Consider the following 22,221-nt stretch of genomic DNA (forward strand, 5'->3'; position numbering starts at 1 on the left):
GGGAAAGGCCACGACAGTGAGAGGCCGGGGTCCCACAAAAAAAAAAAAAAAAAAAAAAAAAAAAAGAAGCTGGGCTGTCTAAATGGAGAAATTTAGCCTTCAAAATGTTCAAGGGAACTAGGTTTACAAAACAACTTGCAGGAACGATGTGCTCATTTCTGCCAATAACACAATAATTTACATTTTAATCTTTGTGCTCTACAGTTACCATAGCAGTGATAGATCCACAGTCAACAGGATTATGTCAATTTCAATGACGATATAATCAGCACTTAAGCTAATTTGTGTCCATGGCAATTAAATTTACTATCAGCAATAGTGCTGCCGCCTACTATGTCATTAAAGTTTTCTGTAAATGTTAACTAAAATGGCAGCCTGCATGGAAACAAAAAAACAAGATCTTATGAAAAGTGAGCTTTGTGTTTCCATTACCAGAAGACCCAGCTTTAGTCACAGCTCTTGGTGGAAGGAATGATATAAAAAGTAGAGAACTGTGGCCTAGTTTGTCTGCCTGGAGTCAGACATTTTCTTAAATCATCTTTCTGTTCTTTGACATATCAGAGAACCAGAAACAGGACCTGCATTCACACTGCAGCCTGGTACAACCCTATTGATGGCATGTCTACAGATGTCACTAGCTTTTAGCAAATCTTTTTGTTTCTGTGATCATGAGGACCCTTGATTCTGGTTCGTGGGTTGAGGCAACAGATGTGTGAAGTGGAGAGCTGGGTGTCTTGGTCCTGTCAGGGACCTGCAACCATCACCATGGAAAGTTTTGCACATTCCACGTCAAGGTGAGCTCTAACTACACTGACCAAATTTGGCCTTTTAAAAAGTAACTTGACGTGTACACACTGCTATATTTAAAATAGATAACCAACAAGAACCTACTGTATAACATGGGGAACTCTGCTCATTACTCTGTAATAACCTAAATGGGAAAAGAAATTGAAAAATAATAGACACATATGTATGTATAACTGAATCACTTTGCTGTACATCTGAAACTAACACGACATTGTTAATCAACTATACTCCGATTTAAAATAAAAAGTAACTTGAAAACAAACTTTTATGCATTTCTTTAAATCTCAGGACTTCCCTGGTGGTCCAGTGGGTAAGACTCTGCTCCCAATGCAGGGGGTCCGGGTTTGATCCCTGGTTGGGGAACTAGATCCCACATGCATGCTGCAGCTAAGAAGTCTGCGTGAAGCAACTAAGAAGTCCGCATGCCTCAACTAAAAGGATCCCACATGCCGCAACTAAAGATCCCAAGTGCCACAACTAAGACTCAGAGCAGCCAAAATAAACAAACAAGTAAACAAATACATACATACATAAATAATAATAATAATAATAATAAAAGATCTCAACCTCTAACCCTGCCTCCTAGAGGTCTAAGACTGAATAAGACTCCGAGGCATGGATACCACAGGGATTTCTCAAATCAGCCTTGCTCAAGTCCACCCAGGAAGGATCCGTCTTGAAATCCAAGACCCTTCCTCATTGTTTTAACTCTTCTGGGTCCAGGCAGGTTGGGACAAGTGGTAAAGAGGCCAATACATTCTCATAATGGCACAAAGCAGAAGTTCCCGTGTCCAGTGTCCTCTAGCAAACATTCCCTGACCATCCAGGTCAGAGAACTCTTCCTTCAGAGGGTCCGAGTGAACACTGCTGTGATTTGGCCCTTAAACTTAAACAAACAATTAATGATACAAGGAGCTATCGGGTATATTGTTTGCTCAGCTAGACTGCAAATTCATTCAATTAAGAGCCACGTCCATATTTTGTTGTATCTCCTGGTTCATAATACAATTCCTTAAATATATTAGGAACTCAATAAACTCTTGCTGACTGACTGATTACAGGGATGGTTTTCTAGTCATTTCCCTACATTCAGCACATAGATGGCTTTTGCTGATTACCAGGGCAGTTTTTGAATAAATAAATAAATGAAATAATAGAATGAGACGTTAGGACCTTAGTTAGTAATACCTTAGGAAGAATTAGTGAGAGAGATTTAGCAGAAAGGTCATGTAATAGAAAGAAATGAGTGCTGCTCTGGGACCCTAGGAAACTAAATTTAAACCCTCCTCCAAAACTTAATTTGCTAAATGATGTTGGAGAAGTCATTTCACCTTTAGTCTCCAGTATTATTCTAAATAAAATGCAGGGCTTGGAATAGGTGATTTCTCTAGGACTTTAGAAGAGAAAAAAACAAGGAATGGCATATGAGTTCAAGTTTTACTCAGGGCTAGCTCTACAAGAGAGTGGGTCCCCATAGAGCCCATCCAGCTAAAAAAAAAAAAAAAAAAAAAAAGAATTCCCTCAATAGAGAAAATGGCTCAAAAATGGCCCATTCTAATACAGTTTTGAAATACATTGTTGGAGTTGGTTAGATATTATTTTATTTAGAATTTTTCACATCTATGGTCCCAAGTGAAATCAGTCTAATTTTCTTTTCTTATCCTTCTTGGGCTTTGGAATCAATGTTAAATTAGCCTCATGAGGTGAGTTGGACTCAATATGTTTGTCTTTCCCTAACAATTTCTTAAACTTATCAATATCTCTGTATTTCCTCCACACAGAACATTGCCCTTAGCACAGTCTCACCCATCGCTTTTTCTGCACTTCTCCACACACGCCTTACTGGTATTGTCTAGAAGTTTACTTTTGGATTGTTATAGATATAATTTTTCTCTCTCTAGTTTTAGTTGTTTTTTATTTAAACAAGAATGAGATTTTCTAACTTATCCTTATTTCCCACACCAAATAGCGTTTTCCTGGTAATATATTTTTCTTAGTGGAATATTCAATCCAATTGTGTTTTCAAATATGGTCTTTGTTAATATTTCTGTGTCACTTTGGGGCTTAAAAAATTAGTTAGCTATATAGAAAATTAGGTGTTCGATGCTGTTGTATTATTTTCCCTTCAGCATCTTGAAAATATTACTTTATGCATCCGGGGTTACTATTGAGAAGTCCAATGTCTATCTGATTCTTTTTTCTTATATGTAATGAGCTTTTATTCTTTAAAATCTTTGAGAGTTTCCTATTTATTTTCAGTGGTCATATATTTCACTATAATGTATCCCACTGAGGGCTCCTATCATTTACTTTTTGGCACATCGTAAGTCTTTTAAAACTGAGTTCTTAGGTATTTTTTTTCTAATTCTGGGAAATTCTCAAAATTATTTCTTCAAATTTTTCCTCCCCTACCTTGATTTTTTTTCCTTTGCTTCTGAGATTTCAGCTATGTGATTTTTGACCTGTATCACCTAACGTTTCTTTTGTATTCCCATCTGTTGTACTTATCTTTTTACATAGTGTCTTGTTTTAATATTCTAATTTATTAACTTGTTCTTTTTATCCATTCTACTATCAATCTGTATTTTAATTTAATTTATTTTATTTATTTATTGGCAGCACCTCACAGCTTGTGGTATCTTAGTTCCCTGACCAGGGATTGAACTCTTGCCCCTTGCAGTGGAATCACGGAGTCCTAACCACTGGACTGTCAGGGAATTCCCTTTTATTTTATTTTTATTTTTTAAGAGACTTTATTTTTTTGGCTGCATTGGGTCTTTGTTGATGCGCACGGGCTTTCTCTAGTTGTGGCAAGCGGGCTTCTCATTGCGGTGGCTTCTCTTGCTGTGGCTTGTGGGTCCTAGAGCGCAGGCTCAGTAGTTGTGGCTTGTGGGCTCTAGAGCGCAGGCTCAGTAGCTGTGGCACACAGGCTTAGCTGCTCTGCGGCATGTGGGATCTTCTTGGACCAGGGATAGAACCTGCATCCCCTGCATTGGCAGGCAGATTCTTAACCTCTGTACCACCAGGGAAGTCCCTATTTTATTTTTTTATGTTTCATATCTCCAGTTGGCTTTTTCTTCATAATGGAAGCAATAGCTTCAAGTTTCCAATATTTTCCCTTATCATTTTTAGTATATTATTAGACTAATTGTAAATGATTCTTCTCTCTGGTCCACAAATTCCACTTCATCTGGTAAGAGTGCTCCAGTGTGTCTTTAGATGACAGTACTTACACTCCTCAGGGGTCTTCCAGTTGCTGCTCGTGAGCTCACATTTCCCTGAGATTATCTGCTACCTTGACTGCAAATGCAAAATGGGGAAGAGGAAGAACATCTGAGGCCCTAGCTTGGATCGATTCTGTTGGGAATATATATCTGGAGCTGGAAATATATTGAGGCAGATTGTTTTTGGAATTACAAACTGGACTCTCTCATTCTGTTACTTCCTGTCTCAATCCCAAGCACTCTGGGTAAACCTCCATCCTAGGACCTCACATCTTTTCAACACCCTCATCTCCAGGCTGTAAGCATCTGATGGGACTGAAGGGGTGGGAGCCTGTCAGGGCCAGTGGAATCATGTTGGGAGAAGAAAACGCCTGGGTGCTGGCAACCTGCTGTGTTACCTGCTCCTCCCTTCAGCTGGGCTCTGCACCACTCTAGATTGGGCTGCTTTTCCACCTCTTAGTGTCTCTGGCACAGCAGTGGTGGAGCCAGGGCATGCGGAGAATAGAACAGGCATAGCCTGAAAGCACTCTCTCACACCTAGTCCCACACACCGCTGGTGGAGGTTATTTCCCATGCCCTTCACCTCCCAATCCCAAACAGGAAACTAACCACCTTCCATCTCTCACCAGGAACTTCCTCCCAGTTTTATTTCATTCTGGGGGGGATCCATCAACCTCTCTCTCTTGCTTTTATGGCAAATCCAAGGTAAAGTTGGAGAAAGGAATTCAGGTGCATGTTAATATAACATCTTTTCAGGAATGGACAATTCACCAGTGATTGAATTGGTCACTAGGGATCCTAGAGGATGAATTCCTGTTTTTTTTTAATATTAAAAGTCTTTAAAAATCTTATGCTGGATCCTAATATATAAAATAGATCAAATGAGCAACGCTCTCATAGAAGCAGGAGTAGGGACCAGAATTCAGCCTCCTCCCCACCACCCTCCAGTCCCATGGGAATCCCACAAAACTCTCTATGGAAGCCTAGAACTGCATAGAATGCAGTCTGAAAAATCATCATTCTACATCTAGAGTGTGGCAGTGTCTATATTTTCATTTATTTTATTTTTTCTTGTTAATTAACAATTCATTATATGAGTGAAAGACTTTATTTCTTTTCTTACTAAATGCATCACTTTAAAAAAAATTTTTATTTACTTTTGGCTGAGTTGGGTATTCATTGGTGCGCGCGGGCTTTCCCTAGTTGCAGCGAGCGGGGACTACTCTTCGTTGCGGTGCACAGGTTTCTCATTTGCGGTGGCTTCTCTTGTGGAGCACGGGCTCTAGGCGCGCGGGCTTCAGTAGTTGTGGCTCGCGGGCTCTAGAGTGCAGGGTCAGTAGTTGCGGCGCACGGGCTTAGTTGCTCCGCGGCACGTGGGATCTTCCGGAGCCAGGGCTCAAAGCCGTGTGCCCTGCACTGGCAGGCGGATTCTTAGCCACTGCACCACCAGGGAAGTCCCAAAATGCATCACTTTTTTTTTTTTTTTTTGTTTCTACTGGTAGGAAAGAGTAACAGGAGTTGGTGGTCCCCGGGCGTACTTGCCTTCTTAAGTTTTCTGTGGATGAGAAAATGTTTAAAACCTTTCTCATCTTAGCTAGATCTCAGTCTTAGACAATGTCCAAGAGTTTTAGGGGGCTAGACCCTGTAAACAACTGTAAGAGAGCAATCTACATTGCTTTCACTTTTGGCTAATGAAGAAACTGTATAAATGTCTGCATCAGACCCAGAATCTGGCCTGTGGGGATAAAGATTATTGCTAGAGAATGGAAAACTGCTCTTTCCTTCAACAAATCATCACCCGTCCAGCTGATAAAACCACCATCAGATAGTTCCTGAGCATCTACAGCAGAGCTCTTGAAGAGTTGGGGCTTCAGCTTGCTCATTCCCGTGTTCCCCCCAGAGTCTGGCATAATAAGCACAAGGTAGGTACTCAAAAACTATGTGGGGGCCAAAGACCTTGTCCTTGAACTCACGGGTTTAGGCTGTCAGAGTGGGCAAAACTGTTCCTAAACTTCTACTGCAATTGTCAAGATAAGCAATACAACCTTGCAAGGGCTTCCTCAAAGTTAACTTATATTTCTACTGCTACAGCTAGCTGGCCTCTTGAATGAAATGGAGACCAGCCCTGCCTGCAAAGTCCCTAAGACAAGGAAGGAACTTTACACTTGAAGACACAAGACTAATTTGTTTATTAGGTGCGTTCTATAAGTTGAGGAGGGAAATTTTGGGCAAATAAATAAATAAATAAATAATCAGGTAAATGAAGGCTTTTAGGGCAAAGAAGGAGCTCAGGAAGAGGAAGGAAGCGGAGTCTTTGCATAGTTCTAAATGAACAGAAGGTGGCAGCCGTAGGCAACGTGGATTCGCGGCAGAAATGCAGCACTTGCAAAAACCAGGGACAGGAGGCTTTGAGAAGAGAAGGTCAGAAGGTGACTAACTATTTCTTTATCACAGAGACCGTGGTGTGGCACGTTCGTCCTCTCTACTGGGTCGCGGGATGCAGCGTCTTACATGATTTGCCTGGGCATTCCATATCCGGTCATGCCTGCCTGGGAGGCTCCCTTGTTACTGCCCATCTGCAGGCCTATTACGTTCTGTCCCTGGCGAAGCTGCTCCTCTGAAAATCCTCTCCGATTCTGCTGGGCTTTCCTGGGTAGAGGGAGTGAGATGAAACAATGTCATTCTGTTTTCAAAACTTTTCCAAGATATGCAGTTACACAGGCTCTTCTACGGGTCACCAAATAGAAGGGCAGGCCTTATACAGAACTATAGTCCTGCCATGAGCTATGGCCCTATGGGCTATGGCCCTACCCTGGGCTATGATCCTATGCTGGGCTATGGCCCTACCCTGGCCTTGGCCTTACCCTGGGCAGTGATCCTACCCTGGGCTATGGCCCTACCCTGGGCTATGATCCTATGAAATATGGCCCTACCCTGGGCTGTGGTCCTACCACAAACGGGCCCTGCCATGAAACACGACCTCTCGACATCTTAGAAGCTCAGGTGATTTTCCAGAATTTCCACAGCAAAGAACCAGTGCTGCCTCTCTGGATACTTTGCTCTCAGACAGCTTTCCCGTCCCCCCTTCTCACAGTTACCTCAAGCCCTTGTGAAAATTAAAATCAGCTCTTCTTACAAATCATGTCACTAATCCTACTCCACCTTCCCTGTATGGGGCCAAGGATTAATGTCCCACTTTAAAGCTGAGGGATGTAGGTATTAAGAGGGGAAATTTCCTACTCTAGACCAGAGGTTTGCAGACTTTGGTGAAGAACCAGATAGTAAATAATGTTGGTTTTATGGGCCACATAGACCATGGTAGATCACTAACAAAATGGGGGCTAAAACCAGGGTTTCAACTGGCCAATATCTAGGAGCTTTTCAGACCAGTTTCATTTAAAATGTCACAAGCTGGTACCTTTTCATAACTGTCAAGAAGAGGAGGGGATTAGGGGAATGAAGAGTCAATTATCTGCTACAACATGCTCTTTTCATCTCTCACTGAGCTAGGGGTGGAGTTTAAGCGTCCTTGCTACCTGTCCCCCACAAAAAAAAACAAACGACCAAGCAAATAATCTCTTTAGGGAAAGTCCCTTTACTGACATGACGCGATATAACTTATTATCCACTTCAGGCCTCCTCTGAGAGTGACAGACAGCGCTATCAATGGATATGCTGGGATGACAGGACTGTCTCAGGACTTTCCTGGCAAATAAAACATGTTTTCCCTTCCTTACGTGAGGAAAACAATTAAATAAATGAGTAGATTCAGGGCTACTTGGTTCCTAGTGAAACCAAGCTCAAATCTCAAGAGACACATAACCTGGGCAGAGCTGGAGGATCCAGGTATCTAGTAGGAAAGGCCCAACGACTTCTGCCCTGGGTGGTATATTGGCCTGAACAGGCAGCATCGGGTCTTTCCTTGCTCCGAGGGATTTGGTTATGGGGCTGGGAGTGCTTGTTGCTAGGCTGGACTTTGTGTCAAAACAGCCTCCGGGGAGCTACAAGGTTTCAGATGCTCGCTCTTGTTAAAATCATCCTCTACCTGGGGAGGGAGAGGGTGTGTGGCTGGGAAGGGATTTTTACCTGTGAAACCAGGATGGCTCTCCCCGGTAGCAGCCATCATCCTTGGTGACTGCAACGCTGCCTAGAGCCATCAGAGTTCTCTGCACGGCCGCCATGTCCTTCCCTGGAAGCCAAAGGAGATTAAAGCCAAGCATGTGTCAGGGCCAAGGAAGAGGGAAGGATGGGGCTGGACCTCTGGGAAGAAAGTTCTCATAGGAGGCTGTAGGTGAGCACATTCAAGGGAGAGGGATACAAGATACTCCTCAAAGTGGCCTGAAGACAACCATGGCCAAACTTCTCAGAAAGGAGCAAAAAATCTCCTGGCTAATAATTCTCTATATGGTACATGCCAGAGATAGCGAGTTTCTAATCTATTCACAGTTGCTGCATGAATAACACATTCCAAACACTGAGCAGCTCAGACAGCGGTAGGTCCCTGCCCTAAGCAGAGGCCCCGGCCTCGGTGGGTTCTACAGGCGGTGGTAAGGGGAGGTGCTGTGGGTAAGCTGGCATGAGGTCTGCACAAGAGGATTTTCGTAAGGACTGGAAAGAAAAAAGGAAACCGGAAAGAAATTTACTGGTGGGTTAACTGCACCAAAGCCCAGGTGGCTTCTTTCTTTTACTTTATCTGGGTTAAAAGGGTCTAAAATCACCCATGTGCATCAAATTGAGTCTCCACTTGGTTCTTTGGGCTGGAGGCCTGGCAGATGAAGAAAAGCAAATCAACACAGAGCACTCCAACATGACACAATGAGAAGCTCTTCATTTTGTGCTGCTTGAGAGGAGCTAAAGGGAGACAACAAATTAATGGCTTGTGTGTGTGTGTGTGTGTGTGTGTGTGTGTGTGTGAGAGAGAGAGAGAGAGAGAGAGAGAGAGAGAGATGTGTGGTGTGCTCCCTCACACAGTGGAGGGGGAAGAGAGAGAGAGAGAGAGAGAGAGAGAGATGTGTGGTGTGCTCCCTCACACAGTGGAGGGGGACATTGTCACCCGAGGAGCCCAGGGACCCTTCACCCACTGGGCTACATGGCAGCCTCCTCTTCCCATCCTTTCTCCCCTCCCCCCTTCCAGCGGACAGACGTGTCCCGGACAAGGAAAGGGAAAGATGCTACTGTGTGGTTAGCCCCGCAATTTAGAACCAGATCGAAGGTACACGTACGAGTGTGCAGTGCAAAAGCTAAAGGGCTAGGCTGGGGGAGGGTGGCTGCATTCAGCCTGGCAGGGGCTGTGAAAGTCAAGGGCAAACATTGAAGGTCCTCTTGAGACCGAGCGAACCATCTGTAATCTCCGGCTGGGCTGCTGCAGCCCGGTCACCGGGGAATACAGAATTACAGGGGAAAGGCAGACAGAAAGTGAGAATGGAGCATAACTCTAACAAAATAAACAATTAGGGCCCACAGAGGAAGTCCAGGTCAGGATGTCCATTTATTCAAAGAGGAGAGAGACAGCAGATCCTTCTTTCCTTGCCTCTCTCCCCATCCCCCGTCCCACATTAACCACAGAATGATTTCCTGGATCCTGAGGCCCTGTGGGATGGATTGATGGATACAAGGATGAGAGGTTCTCAGTGGAGAGTCCCCCAGAAGCAAGGAACAGCTGGGGTGGGGGAGAAAGGAGGACCTGGGCAGCAGATGGAAGGAGGATTGCACAAGGAATACTGAGAAGGCAGAGAGAGGAAATGCAGAGGAGGTTATGAGAATGATCCTTCTCTTCCACAGATGAAAAGCATTTCTGTAATTGTCACTGTATTACAGGATACATTTTTTTTTTTGCTAGAACTGGCATGATGATATTCTGAAGGATCACAGTGGGAAGAGATAGGAAGAAGTTTTGCTTTCAAGCAGTGAGTCATTAAAGAGAACCTCGAGAAACTATGAAGCACATGGAGGCTTAGGAAGGTCCAGGTACATCACTCATCTCTACTCTGTATGTAAAGCACGTCGGAAATCTGTTTCTGGTGGTTGGAAACAGCACGCATCTGGCATGTCCAGGCTCTGGGGAAATGTGGAGCCTGGCACCCGGCAACCAGCCACAGATACTACCCTGGAGACTGGGGTGGGAAGCAAACTCTGTTAAACCAAAGACCCAGTCCCCACCACATAATGCATATACTGCATGAACCCAGAAAGGACACAGGGAATTAAGTTGGTGGCAAGGGTAAGATATCCAGGCCCCCTGACCTATAAATCTCACCCCACCCTCATCCTGGGAGAGTGCAAAAGGAAGCAATTGCACCGTTGGGGCAGAAGAAGCTGGGGAAGGAGGCATTAGACAGGAACAAACTGGAAAAGCTTTTTTTTTAAAGAAAGGGCCAGAGACAAGAGATTTGTTATAAATGATAGGCTAGACACTTTATTATAAGTGACCTTGTCCCTGTGGACTTGATATGATTCCTCCCAATGTGTGGATGGGAACATTAACTCAGGGAGGTTAATTAATTTCCCAGAGCCACCCAACAAGTGAATCAGGGCCCAGATCTAGCGCAGGTCTGTCTGAACTCAAAGGCTGTAATCAGTCCAGGAGGCCACCCTGCCATCTCCCATGGGTCCCCAGCACAGGTTGGTTGGGAGGCACGGTGCTCGGTGATCAGGAATGACCTGAAGGGTGGCAGTGGCTGCTTCAGTGCCAGGCCAGAGGGAGGCACTGGAGGGATACAAATGGCGCATAGTTCTTGGGCCCCACAAAATCTGGGGCACAAACTTCAAATGACCATAAGTCTATGTTTTGTCTGGAATAATTTCTCAAGGTCTCAACGCAAATAAGATGAAAGCATAAGAAAGCAGTTGGGGCCCAGAGTCCCCCATCAGTTTGCCCATCAAGTTAAAATAATTATTTGTCAAGATTCTAAATAACATAACAAACAAAAATCTGCCTTCTGTAACCAGTTCATGTCTAGTTCATTTTCTAATAGACATTCCTTGGAAAGAATTCCAGTGTTTTGGGCTAACCAAATGGGAGGAGGGTCTCTTTCCAGCCTCATTTCTCTTGCCAGTTCAGAAGCCCAGATCAAGTGCTGTTGGGTAGAAGGGGGCGGTTTGTGGAGACTGAATCCTGTAGCTGAGGGTCAAAAATGGAAATGTCTGAAGGAGCAGTGAGATGAGGGAAGATGTGTGAAGTGAGCCAGTTATAAAGCAAAAAAAGCTGAACTTCTTGTATCACAACAACGTGTGCCATCTGCCTAGAACCCAGCCTGCTGCAGAACATGGTTTCCCAAGCTTCTGGGACTACTTATGGGATGGGGTTGGAAGGTCTTTTTAAAAATATGAAATTTGAGGTCATCCCTGGACAGACTGATTTGGCAGTCCTGGGGTGGGGCCTGGGAGTTTGTATTTTTAATAAGCTCCCCATGTGATTCATGCCATCAGACAAATTTGAGATACATGGGTTTCACCTGGTGACTCCCAACGGGACTGAACATCAGAATTACCTGAGGATCTTGAAAATTCAGATTCTGGGACAATATCCTGCGATATGATCCTGAGGCAGCCAGATGCATAAGCAAGCACTGCCCCAGTACTTCAGCTTTTAATTTTTAAAAGCATCCCAATGGCTGGCATGTGGTAGATGTGAAATAAAAGTTGTTAAGCAGTAATTCCTTGCTTCAGAGCTATTGTCCACAAAGTCGGAAGTCACATCAATAGTTAAAGGGCTCTGATACAAGTTGGGCGCCTGCTCAGAGTTCCAGCAGCCTGGAATCTCTTTGTTCCCTGAAAGGTACCCCCAGAAACTTTGGCAAGACAGCTTGAAAACTGCTGCTCAAGCTAGTTTTCCAAGAAGAACAGTTCTAAAGAAGTACCAACTAGGTGTTGGGAATTTTCTAGATGCTGGGAACGCAGGAATGAGACTGAGTCTGGGTGGTGATCTACAGATGAGACCCCTGGCCATAGAAGGAAGTGATACACGAAAGAGAGGGGTCAAATTTACACTAACAGCTCAGGATTTCAATCAGGTTCCTGGACTCTTCTAGCTCTCTGTCATGGGGGGAAGCTAATATTAGACTCGAAGTTGTAAAAAGAGATGGTGCCACAGTAGCTTTCCTTGTCAGAACCTCAGATAGCAACTGACACGTTGACTTGACAGTACTGTATTCCCTGTTTATTGCATTATCACAAAGCAATGTCTCCCCAAGTGTGGTCTTACACTCCAGCTACGAAATGGTCATCTCTGGGGAGAGGGACCAAGGGTTCTGCATTATAAGTACCCCTTGCCCCGACCTAGGAATTCTTAGTGCCCATGAAGTTTGAAGACTTTTACCATAGAGATATTTGAACAAGGATTTTGTTCCCTTAATTTTTTTTATTACTTTCATGCTATCTTACACATGTCTTTGGGAAGAAAAAATAAACAGAAGGGTAAAGAGAAAGAAAAAGGCCAGAGAAGTCACATCTGGGCAGGTAAAGTCAGGTTGGACACTCTACTTTCAATACTAAAAATCAGTCTTACATTCAAAACTCTTTGCTTTGGAGTTACTTCTATTTTACATTAGTCTTGACTCAACCTTGTAACTCTTAGAATACTGTTGATTTCTTTTTTCATCTTTCTGGGACTTACAGAGAAAGCGGTCAGTGGATGAAGAAACCACTTCTTATTTCCCTGAGTAATAACTTAGGCATAGCCCCCAATTCTCCACTCAGAGTAGAAAAATTATTGCTTTGGATAAGGGAGAAATGTCAGAGGGTAGGTTGGGCTGCTCTGTGGGCTTTATGAATTTTTGTTGCTTGCCTCCCTGGAGAAAATCTGTAAGGAAGTGGTTCTCATAGTGGGGTTCCCAGGCCAGCAGAAGCAGTATCACCTGTGAATTGGTAAGAAATGCAAATTCCTAGGCCCTACCCCAGACTTAATACCTCCGAAACTCTGGGGCTGGGGTCCAGCAATCTGTGTTTTAACAAGCCTACCAGTAGATTCTGATGCACACTGAAGTTGGAGGACCACCGCTGCAGGAAGAGCCCGCCAAACTCAAGTGTGGTGTGAGCAGTGCTTGCAGGAAATGCGGTGAAGGCTGCCCTGAGAGAAAAGGAGGCTTCAGGCGGCAGGCATTTCTGTACTATCTTGAGTCACTAGGGGTACTGTACAATATCGCAAAGCAGCTCTCACATTGGGTGAAATGTCTCTTCTGTTCTTGCTATTGAGGAATGACACATACAGTGACACCTCCCAGAGGACATATTTGGACCTTCCAGGCACTCTGCCCCCCCAGTATAAACCAGCCTCCCCAACACCCAATCATCAAGGAGGGGAACAGAGAGGCAGGACAAGGCCATGTGTCCCGGAGCCTCATCAGCAGGAATATGGAGAAGAGCAATCAGAGTTGATTGACCTTTGAGTCTTGCCTGCTCTGACATTCTAGAATTCTAGGTGTCTAATGCTCGTTGCCTGGTTATGCATGGGAACCAAAAAGGCTAGCTGCTGATGGACTACCAGCAGAGGAGAAAAAAGCCAACATTTATTAAGTGCCTCTTAGCCAGGCATTGTGCTAGGCATTTTATACACTTAATCCTTGCAAGAACCCTGCAAGGGAGGTGCTGTTTACAGGGAAGGGAACTGAGGCTCTGAGAAGCTAAGCAGCTTAACCAAGGTCATGTAGCTAGTTTCCAAAACTCATGCTCTTTCCACAGTACCATGATCCCTGGGTCTGGAATTGGCAAAGCAATACTATATCGTGGGGAAAAACATAAAGGGTAATGACCACGAGGTGGAGAAAAGTCAATAAGGAGACCCATAAAGGTGGCCCCTCGTTTTGGAGAATGGTTAATGAGGTGAAGGCACCGCAGATGACAGAGAGGGCAAAGGTCATCCAGGCAACCCTACCAGCTGCTGTGTGAGGCGCTTCACGAAGTCCATCCATTCTGAGACAGAATATGTGCCCTTCCAGCCTTGCTCCTGCCGCCCTTATTTTCTATTAGTCTTAAAAAAAAATAGGCCAATGATAATAGTAATTTGAACATTGCTACCATATATATGGTCTGTTCTTTCCAGCACTGTGTTAAGCACTTTTAATGCATTATCTCATTTACGCCCCATGTCAACCCTGTGAAATAGACACTATTTTCCCCATTTTACAGCTGAGAAAACGGAAGCTTAGAAGAGTTCATTGATAGGTGGTGAAACAGAGGTTTGAACAGGGTGGTCTAATTTCTGACTTAGGAGCCTGCACTCTCCTACCCTTAGGGTAAGCTTTCTTTGCAGGCTTTCTGACCAGCACACTCACTTGCTCTCACAAGAGTGAGACACACACACACACACACACACACACCTTCTTTTCTGTTTCCTCCCTTTCTCTCCTTCCCCCTCTCCCTCCACCGAAGAGATGCTGAAAGCTAACCTCCGTTGTGCTCTCCTGAGTCACGGCTGAGACGGCCCCGCCCGCCCTTTCCAGGTTCTCAGGGCGAATCCCAAAGTAACCTGCCCGGCATCCACCTTCTCTCATCCATGAGAAAGACCTCTCCAGTCCCCTTCCACGGCTCTAAGCTGCCCTCACTTCTCCCCCATCACTGAAGGGAACTGGTCACCTCAGCTTCCTCTGAGGGGAACTCCAGGAGCCTTGTCTATATCTCTGTGGTTGGGCTGTTTTTTAGGCCATTCAGCCCTGGGTTCCTTCTTAAAGCCTTGAACCTTTTATTCTGGTTGCCCCTGAGTCCATTCCAAACATTTCACCTTGCATCTAAAAGGGGTTTCAGGAGAGAGGGTACATCTGGGGCGTCTGCCTGTCTAAACAACCGAAGATAAATGAGAAGGCATTTGGCGAGCCCTGGCTCCTGTGGCGTTATTCATCTGCGACATAAGAGCAACACAGAGTCACGGGCAGCCATGGGCAAGCAGAGCCCTACTTAGGAAGATGCCAAGCAGGGGAGATGGGAGACCGAGAGCTTCTGAGCATAAAATGTCTGCAGAGGAGGAGGAGAAGTTCCCAGGCAAGGAGGGCTGGCCACTCAGAGCCACAGCCACCATGACCACAGTGCATGGAATCAGGAGTGAATGTGAGTAATCTGAAATTTGAGGACAGCATTAAAACCACAGCCCAGGTGCAGAAGAGTAGGAAGAATGTGAGACTAAGCTAAGGGGACGGCCAGTCCAATAGCCGTGCACACAAACATGGACAACCTCACACGCACACAGGCACGTCAACACATGCCAGCCCGCCCGGTGGCATCCCTTTGATTCCAGCTTACTCATCCCTAAATTCACGGGTGACAAGCAGCTCTGGCCGAAGGATCCAGCCTCACACTTCTCCATGCTGCTGTTCCATGGGTCTCAGTGCTGGGCTCGCCCAAGGCCGCCGTCCCTCCCCGTTTCTCTGCTCAAAGCAACCCACTTTCCTGTCTCTTGCTTCACTGTATGGTCACCAGCTCCAGCCTGAGCTGCAGACAGTGCACTTGGGGGATGTCAAGTAGCCCCTCCAGCAAATAGAATGAATCTCCCAAACCTCAATCCTGAGCTGCCCCTCTATGGAGGGGGCCGCCAGGCCCTGGTGCCTCTAGAGGCCATTTGGACCCTCCGAAGCATCTGTTCTGTTGCCAGCTGTCCTGCCTATAGCATCTCAGCCACAGCACCCTGGGAGTGGTCTCCTTCCTCGTTTCCTTTAAAGCCCCATCTTTCTTTGCCCTGGGAATGAGACCCCTCAGTGTCTGCCTTGTTCCCTTGTTCTAAGAGCATCACTCTGTCCTGGAGCCCATCTGTCCACCACCCCATCTCAGGCTCCTGCAGTCACACTGATGCCTCTCAACTTCCCTCTTCCCTAAGAGGTACCTGACACACAGGGCTGGGGCAGGTGGTGTAGACTTCCACCTACTCTGCTTATCAGGGACCTTTGCTCCCTATCCTCCTCCCCTTCACTACCAGCACCTCCTGGGTGTAAAGTTCACCCGTGTGGTCTTTGGAGAAAGGGGAAAGGCAAGCAAAGCATCCTCAACGCAGAAAAGCACCCTCGGGATCCCCATCTCCCATAGCCCTCCCAGTTTCTTCCTCCTCGTATATACTTCCTGTACTTGGGTGGGGGGGGTCTCACTGGGACCCCTTCCATTCATACAAACCTCCAAGTACCGGGTCTCTAACCTTCCGTCCCACACAGCCCTGAATCACCCTCCCCCTCCTCTTCATCTCGTCAGTCACTGTTGTTATGACTCAACAGCACACTCACGGTGTAGGTGAAGGAAAGAGCATCCTGGCCAAAGCGTGGCATGGCAGACTAGTTAAGGCCCTACTCTTTGGCATCACGGAGCCTGGGTTTGAGTCCTGGCTCTGCTAATTACTAGCCAGTCATATGATCTATATGAGCAATAATGGGCGAGCTCCAGTGTCATCATCTATAAAATGGGGAAATTCATAACACCCACCTCCTGGAATTGTTAGGAGAATTGATTGGCGTCATGCAGAAAGGCACTAGTACCATGCCTAGTGTAGAGGAAAATATCAATAAGCAGCAGGAATTTTTATTAGCAAGGAAAAATCATCATAGTTTTGACCTAAAAAGCAGGGACCAAGTCTCAACTGTGACATTCTGTGGGGATTTGCAGGCAAGTGTCCATGAAGTTCAATAGCCTGGCCTGAAGGTCTGAATATCTGAGTTTCTAAATAATGGCAAAACATTACTGATAAAGTGATTGGCATCTTAGGATTTTAACTCCTCATCTGTGAAGGACACAGGAAATGCCAGCTCTGTGTAAGACACGGAGAAGGGGGTGAGGATTAAGGAGGCAATGGCTTCTTTAGAAGTTGTTTAGTAGAATGGGCCTCTGCTAGAAATCTGTTTCAACCATCATCTGAATACCCCTTTAACTATCATTCTCTTGATCACAGGAGAGAGTCAGTCCATTCTCACTGTCAGCAGAGCCACTTGGGTCACTGCCCTGGGCACCCTCTTGGTTGGGCCGCGGATGACAGCTAGTGACAATGAGCCATGAGAGTGCAGAGTCAACCTGGCAGCCCTGCTTGGACCTGTCCGCCCCCACCCCCACCAGCAGGCCCGAGGTGGAACAGTCGCATGGATGGTGTGCACATTTGGGCTCCAGGGGACACTAAGCCCTAAGACCATGGGTCCCAAATTCTCTGGCGGTACCTCCCTCCATCCACATCATTTGCCCTAATAATGGTGGATTGTTAAATATGTCCAGAAACTTGATCTCCTTTTTATGCCTTGTTAGATTTCTTACATCAATTCACGACTATGAAAGAAAAACATCATTTGTCACCCTCTCTAAGAAAATACACATCTGGAAGGTATAGCCACAAAGCTCCCAGATAATCGTTTAGTAAAAGGGTGGGGTGCTATTTATTTCTCAGATTGAATGACAAAATTGCACCAGGCAGCTTTGTCTATAAGTCTGGCTGCTGGTGAGTCAGAAGCATACTCGCCGCCCCCCATCTCCTCCAGGAGCTATCACTTGTGGGGAAAAAGTACATTGTGGGAGGGGTAAGAGGAAGGAGAGGCATCCGTGTAATCATTTTAGCTTCCTCTCCACGGAGGCTTCTGTTTACCCATTAGTTTGCTGGGGTCCCTGCTGTGTCCTGGGGTGTGTGTTCCTTAGAGGAGGAACACTTTCAATAGAACATCACAAAGCGGGAGGCGAACAGTGCTCCCGGGTAACAGCTGATAATCCTCTCCACACGCGCACACACACGCCTGGAGATACGTGGAAGAACACTGTGGGAAGGTTTCACAAAGAGAAGAGCAAAAGGGTGCGGGGGGAGGGAAGAATGATCCCAAAGGCACGAGGGCTTTACCTTCCCAAAGGTCCACGGTCTGAAAAATGTCAGTGGTCCTGACGCCATAGATCTCCGCAGCTTTTAGGAACTGGGAGATTTGCTCCATCTGTTTGAAAGCCATCTTTGACTCTGAGATCTTGGGAATGGGCTCTTGTCCTGGCGGGTATAAGCTGTTTATCAGCTTGCACAAGACCTGAAGAGGGAAAGGGGGAGGTAGAATCAGCGTTTCCCTTTGCATTTACCCCTCCCTAATGCAAAGTGAATCCTGGGCCTCACAGGGCACAGCCCACGGGTTTGAGCATGGGCCAATCTTGCACCCCAGGAAGGCATGGGTTCTGAGCTGGGTGGCCAGGCTCCCATACCGAACCCCAAAGACCCGGGCGACACCATTCTCAGGGCTGCTCCTGACCACTGCTGGGTGAGGGAAAGAAGGTTTATAGAGAGGGAATGATGTGCAGTGATGAGGCCACGATGTCAGACTTTCAATGGAGGGAAGAGTTAGTGGCTCCCGGAAAGATTAAATGATAGACCCTATATTATTTCTTCTATCAAAAGGCAGATCAGAATCAGGCTTCAATAACCATCCAGTAAAAGCTGATGATGTGTAAAGGAGCCGAGCTGGGTGGTTACCCCCAGATCCCTATAACCAAAGCGCTGGGCAAACCGGACAGAAGCGTGGGATAGCAGTTATGTAACAGTAAATCACAGCCTGCGGGGAAAGACGGGCTTGTTGGAATCAGCAGAGCCTGCGGTCTCCAACCACCCAAACACACAGGAGCATCTCCTTAGAAAAGCAGTTATCAAATAAGGATTCCCTTCAGTTTCAAGAGAATCCATCCATTGGACAAACAGGCATTAAGCATCCCCAAGGCGTATGGCTCCAGGAAGAATGGGAAGGTGGTGAGTCCTCCCCCTCCACCCCTTCCTTTGTTTTACTAAGTAACCAACCTATTCCCCTGGGGGAAGGAATGCCACCGTCCCCTCCTCCCACCCGCCAGAGGAGCTGATGCACCAAGAAGGCTGGAGAGATCTCAAGGAAATACTTATCTCTGTTGTCACTGGAAAAAGCAAAAGGACTTCGAATTTGCCAACAACTCAGAAGGAACCTGTGATGTCTGGGATGGGTGGAGAGTCCTCTAGTCTAGCGAGGGAATTGTGCAGGGAGCCCAGACCTTCCAATCCCGAAGAGATAAAGGCATTCCCGTCCCCCTCCCCCGAGAAGGAGCTTGGCAAGGCGCAGCTCCTCCGGTAGCCTCTCGTTAAACGAGGAGACCCTGGAGGGTTTCCCAGCCCACCGCCCCAGCATCCGAGATCGCTTACCGTCCCGTCCATTAGCCATTTCTGAAAGTGGGCCCTGCCGGGGGGCGGGTGCTCTATGTCCTCGGCGCACTGCAGGATGACCCAGTCCACCAGCTTGTTCTCCAGGTCCGCGTCGTACTTTTGCTCGATCTTCTCCTGCACCTCTCGGCTTAAGCCGTAGCTCGGGCCCCTGTTAGCCATCTCTGGAAGAGAAGAGAGGACACGCGGGGCATCCACACAATAGCAGCAGCAGCCCGGGCTCCCGGCAGACGGGGTTGGGATGTGGCTGGGCCGCCTGGCCCAGCAGCAGCAAAGCCGGCAGAAAGCCGGGCGTGGTTTAAATCAAGGAGCCAATGAAGCCACTGGGGTTTCACCTACAAACGGGAAGGAAAAGCGCAGCGCCAGTGACTCTTAGAATAAAGCCCCTGCCGGTCCAGGGGAGGGGGCTGGAAGCCCCCTCTCAGTCCCGTCTGTCAATGAGACGAAACGATGCACAATGACTCACAATCAAGCCTGAAGCCCTCAGGCAGCAAGGGGGCTGGGTGGTGGTCGTTTCTTCCCTCCTCCCAGGAGCACTTGCAAAGGCAGGAACCCTGAGATGGGAGAGAGCAGGTAATTAACACTGCCGGTCCGGGGTGGGGGGGCTGGAAGCCCCCTCTCAGTCCCGTCTGTCAATGAGACGAAACGATGCACAATGACTCACAATCAAGCCTGAAGCCCTCAGGCAGCAAGGGGGCTGGGTGGTGGTCGTTTCTTCCCTCCTCCCAGGAGCACTTGCAAAGGCAGGAACCCTGAGATGGGAGAGAGCAGGTAATTAACAGGCCGGGAGGAAGGCCCCCTTGACGTAGAGCTGCGGATGCTGCATCGCGCCTGGAAGAATGGTACACTGATTCTATTTTCTCGTGGCTGAGGAGGGTCAAACCAGGGCCGTTGCTAAGAGCCGTCCAAAAAGCCAGCCCTCTCGTGTGTCAGTCTAGCCCGCCCGCCTCCCTCCCGCTGAGAGCGGCTTTCTCAGCAGCACAATTCTTTCCCCTCCTCTGGGGAACAGCCGGTTGTACACAAGGCCAGCGCACAGCTGCACACGGAACGAGGCCTGTGGGAGGGTCCATGCTGTCAGCTGTCCATCTGTCAGGAGTTGCCAAACCACTTTCCCCCGGCCTGGAGGGAACAGTTGTCTGGTGGGGCAGGAGGGGCGGGGCTCAGAGCTGCAACCATTAGCTTGTTCAGCTGTCAGCCAGATTTCATCCCGAAACTTCCATCCTGGTGGGAAATTATTGTGCCTCAGTTTGACTTATTCAAGGAATGTAGCGTTTTAATGCCATTTTTAATCGAAAGACACTGAGAGTACGTTTTATAAATTACAAGGAGCTCAACGTGCTAAGAACGCTTGGCGTGAAAGGTCTTGATAAGAGTGGAAAGATTTCATCTGTTTAATTAAGGACCAGAAAGGCACCACTGACACACTGCCAGTGGTAACTGAGTATTTGGTGTGAGCAAACAAGACCTCGGGAGAAATCATTAGACCTAAGTTGGCCTGAAATTTTTATAAATACTGAAAGTCTTGGTAGTTTGTCTTCCTAGACTGTAAGCCACTCGGGGGTAAAGATTAAGTCTTGTTGGTGTTGGGTTAAGTCTTTGGGTACTTTTCATGGGAAAAAAACACCATAAATTTTGTTCTTTGGTTCATTCAACGAATATTTTTTTTGAGCATTTAACTGTGCCAAGTTCTGTGCTGGAGAGAAATAAAATATAAATTTTTCCTCTAGAACAGATTGATCAATTGACTCAGAACATTAGATAAAACAATTTTAGTACGTGGGATAGCGAGCGACCTTTGTCCCTGTGGGAAATTGATTAGAAGCTATGCAGGAAATGACCTCAAACAATACATGTATTGAGAAAAATCTCCTGCCAGCTGGGGCCTGGACTCTTGAAAATTTAATTACTTAGTAGATATGTGGGTGGTTTGCTTGAGAAAAGACTTAGTGGTCAGTAGTTGAAGGCATAGGAGAGAGAGCTCTGTGAAAACCGGTTGTGAGAGAATCAGAGCTCTGAGGAGAGCAGTAGGTTTAGAAAAAGGCATGACAAGGGCTGACAGATGCAGGTCTGGATGCTGCATGGAATCGTCAGTTGAAGAAGCTTTAAAGGCAGCAGAGCTGGCTCCAGAGACTTGGAGCTCAGGGGTAGAGTTCAGAGCAGGGAAGTTGTCAGCAGAATTTTGGAAGTCACTCAGTTGCATCTTGGTGGCAGCAATAAGGTCAGTTCCAACCCGGGACTAAGGAAACAGAAGCCCAAACAGGAAGCATGTTATTTCCTCTGTGGCTGGAATTGCTCTAAGGAAGATGTTAAATGTTTGTTAAAACAAAACAAAACAAACAATTCTAAAAGATGTACATTTGCCTTTTTTTTTTTCAGACTCTGTTTTGCAGATCTTTTGTACCCGAAGATTTTTTTGCCATTGTAACAAAATATGTGGGGTACTTTAAATGAATGATTGAAATCATGGTTCTGGAGAGGATACAATGGCAAAGAGGAGAGTCCAAGCAAGGCCTAGAAGGTTAGAAGTGTCCAGAAATCCCCTGGGTGGTGACAGTGGAAACTGGCTCAACCTTCTGTTTACTGAGTGCCTCAGTAAATAAAATATTATAATTTTAATTAAAATATAATTTTTTCAACAACTTTTTTAAAGGGTCTATGTATCTGAGATTTAAAAAAGAAATGAATGAGATATGGCAAACATGGTCTACCAGTAACATTAAACTTGTAAACCATAATGCCAACCAGGTGTCATGCTAAAAATATGCACAGGGTACTCAGGTACATTTATATCTGGAGGAAGAGGGTAGGAAATTAGCGAAAATATTTATGAAGGAGATGACTTTAAGTCTCAAAAGAGACTTAGGTGTTTTAAAAACTTAGGTGTGTGCCTAGTGAATGGGATGAGGCAGGAGGGATAGGGAACGTTGCTGGCAAAGGCAGCTTATTTAAGAAGGTGAACATGGGGCTTCCCTGGTGGCGCAGTGGTTGAGAGTCCGCCTACTGATGCAGGGGACACGAGTTCGTGCCCCGGTCCGGGAAGATCCCACATGCCGCGGAGCGGCTGGGCCCGTGAGCCATGGCCGCTGG

The 22,221-nt window shown here is 46.4% G+C and overlaps 1 protein-coding gene across 2 annotated transcripts; it reads right to left on the reverse strand.

The window, feature by feature from the left end:
• Window positions 1-5,073: 5,073 nt before the first annotated feature.
• TAGLN3 (transgelin 3) lies at window positions 5,074-19,710 on the reverse strand. 2 transcript variants are annotated; one of them, XM_028493484.2, is made up of 5 exons: window positions 19,117-19,710; window positions 17,815-17,989; window positions 8,118-8,220; window positions 6,543-6,680; window positions 5,074-5,586 (listed from the first exon to the last, which is right to left on the reverse strand). In XM_028493484.2, exons 1-5 carry the CDS (start codon window positions 19,294-19,296, stop codon window positions 5,499-5,501), a joined length of 684 nt encoding a protein of 227 aa, XP_028349285.1. In that variant the 5' UTR covers window positions 19,297-19,710; the 3' UTR covers window positions 5,074-5,498. The 2 variants fall into 2 exon arrangements, with proteins under 2 accessions (XP_028349285.1, XP_007121924.1); XM_007121862.3 differs by lacking the exon at window positions 5,074-5,586 and having other exon boundaries at window positions 6,197-6,680.
• Between the last annotated feature and the right edge of the window lie 2,511 nt (window positions 19,711-22,221).

This window comes from Physeter macrocephalus, chromosome 1 (genome assembly GCF_002837175.3).
Source record: "Physeter macrocephalus isolate SW-GA chromosome 1, ASM283717v5, whole genome shotgun sequence".
In the NCBI taxonomy this organism is placed as follows: Eukaryota; Metazoa; Chordata; class Mammalia; order Artiodactyla; family Physeteridae; genus Physeter; species Physeter macrocephalus.

What these genes read in the sequence shown, in the direction of transcription:
- TAGLN3 (XM_028493484.2), bottom strand. Translation starts at nt 19,296, where the DNA reads ATGGCTAACAGGGGCCCGAGCTACGGCTTAAGCCGAGAGGTGCAGGAG. An exon ending in AATGGCTAATGGACGGGACG is followed by an intron (nt 17,990 to 19,116) that starts GTAAGCGATCTC and finishes TTCCCTCTTCAG; the next exon opens with GTCTTGTGCAAGCTGATAAA. An exon ending in GACCGTGGACCTTTGGGAAG is followed by an intron (nt 8,221 to 17,814) that starts GTAAAGCCCTCG and finishes TTTGGCTTCCAG; the next exon opens with GGAAGGACATGGCGGCCGTG.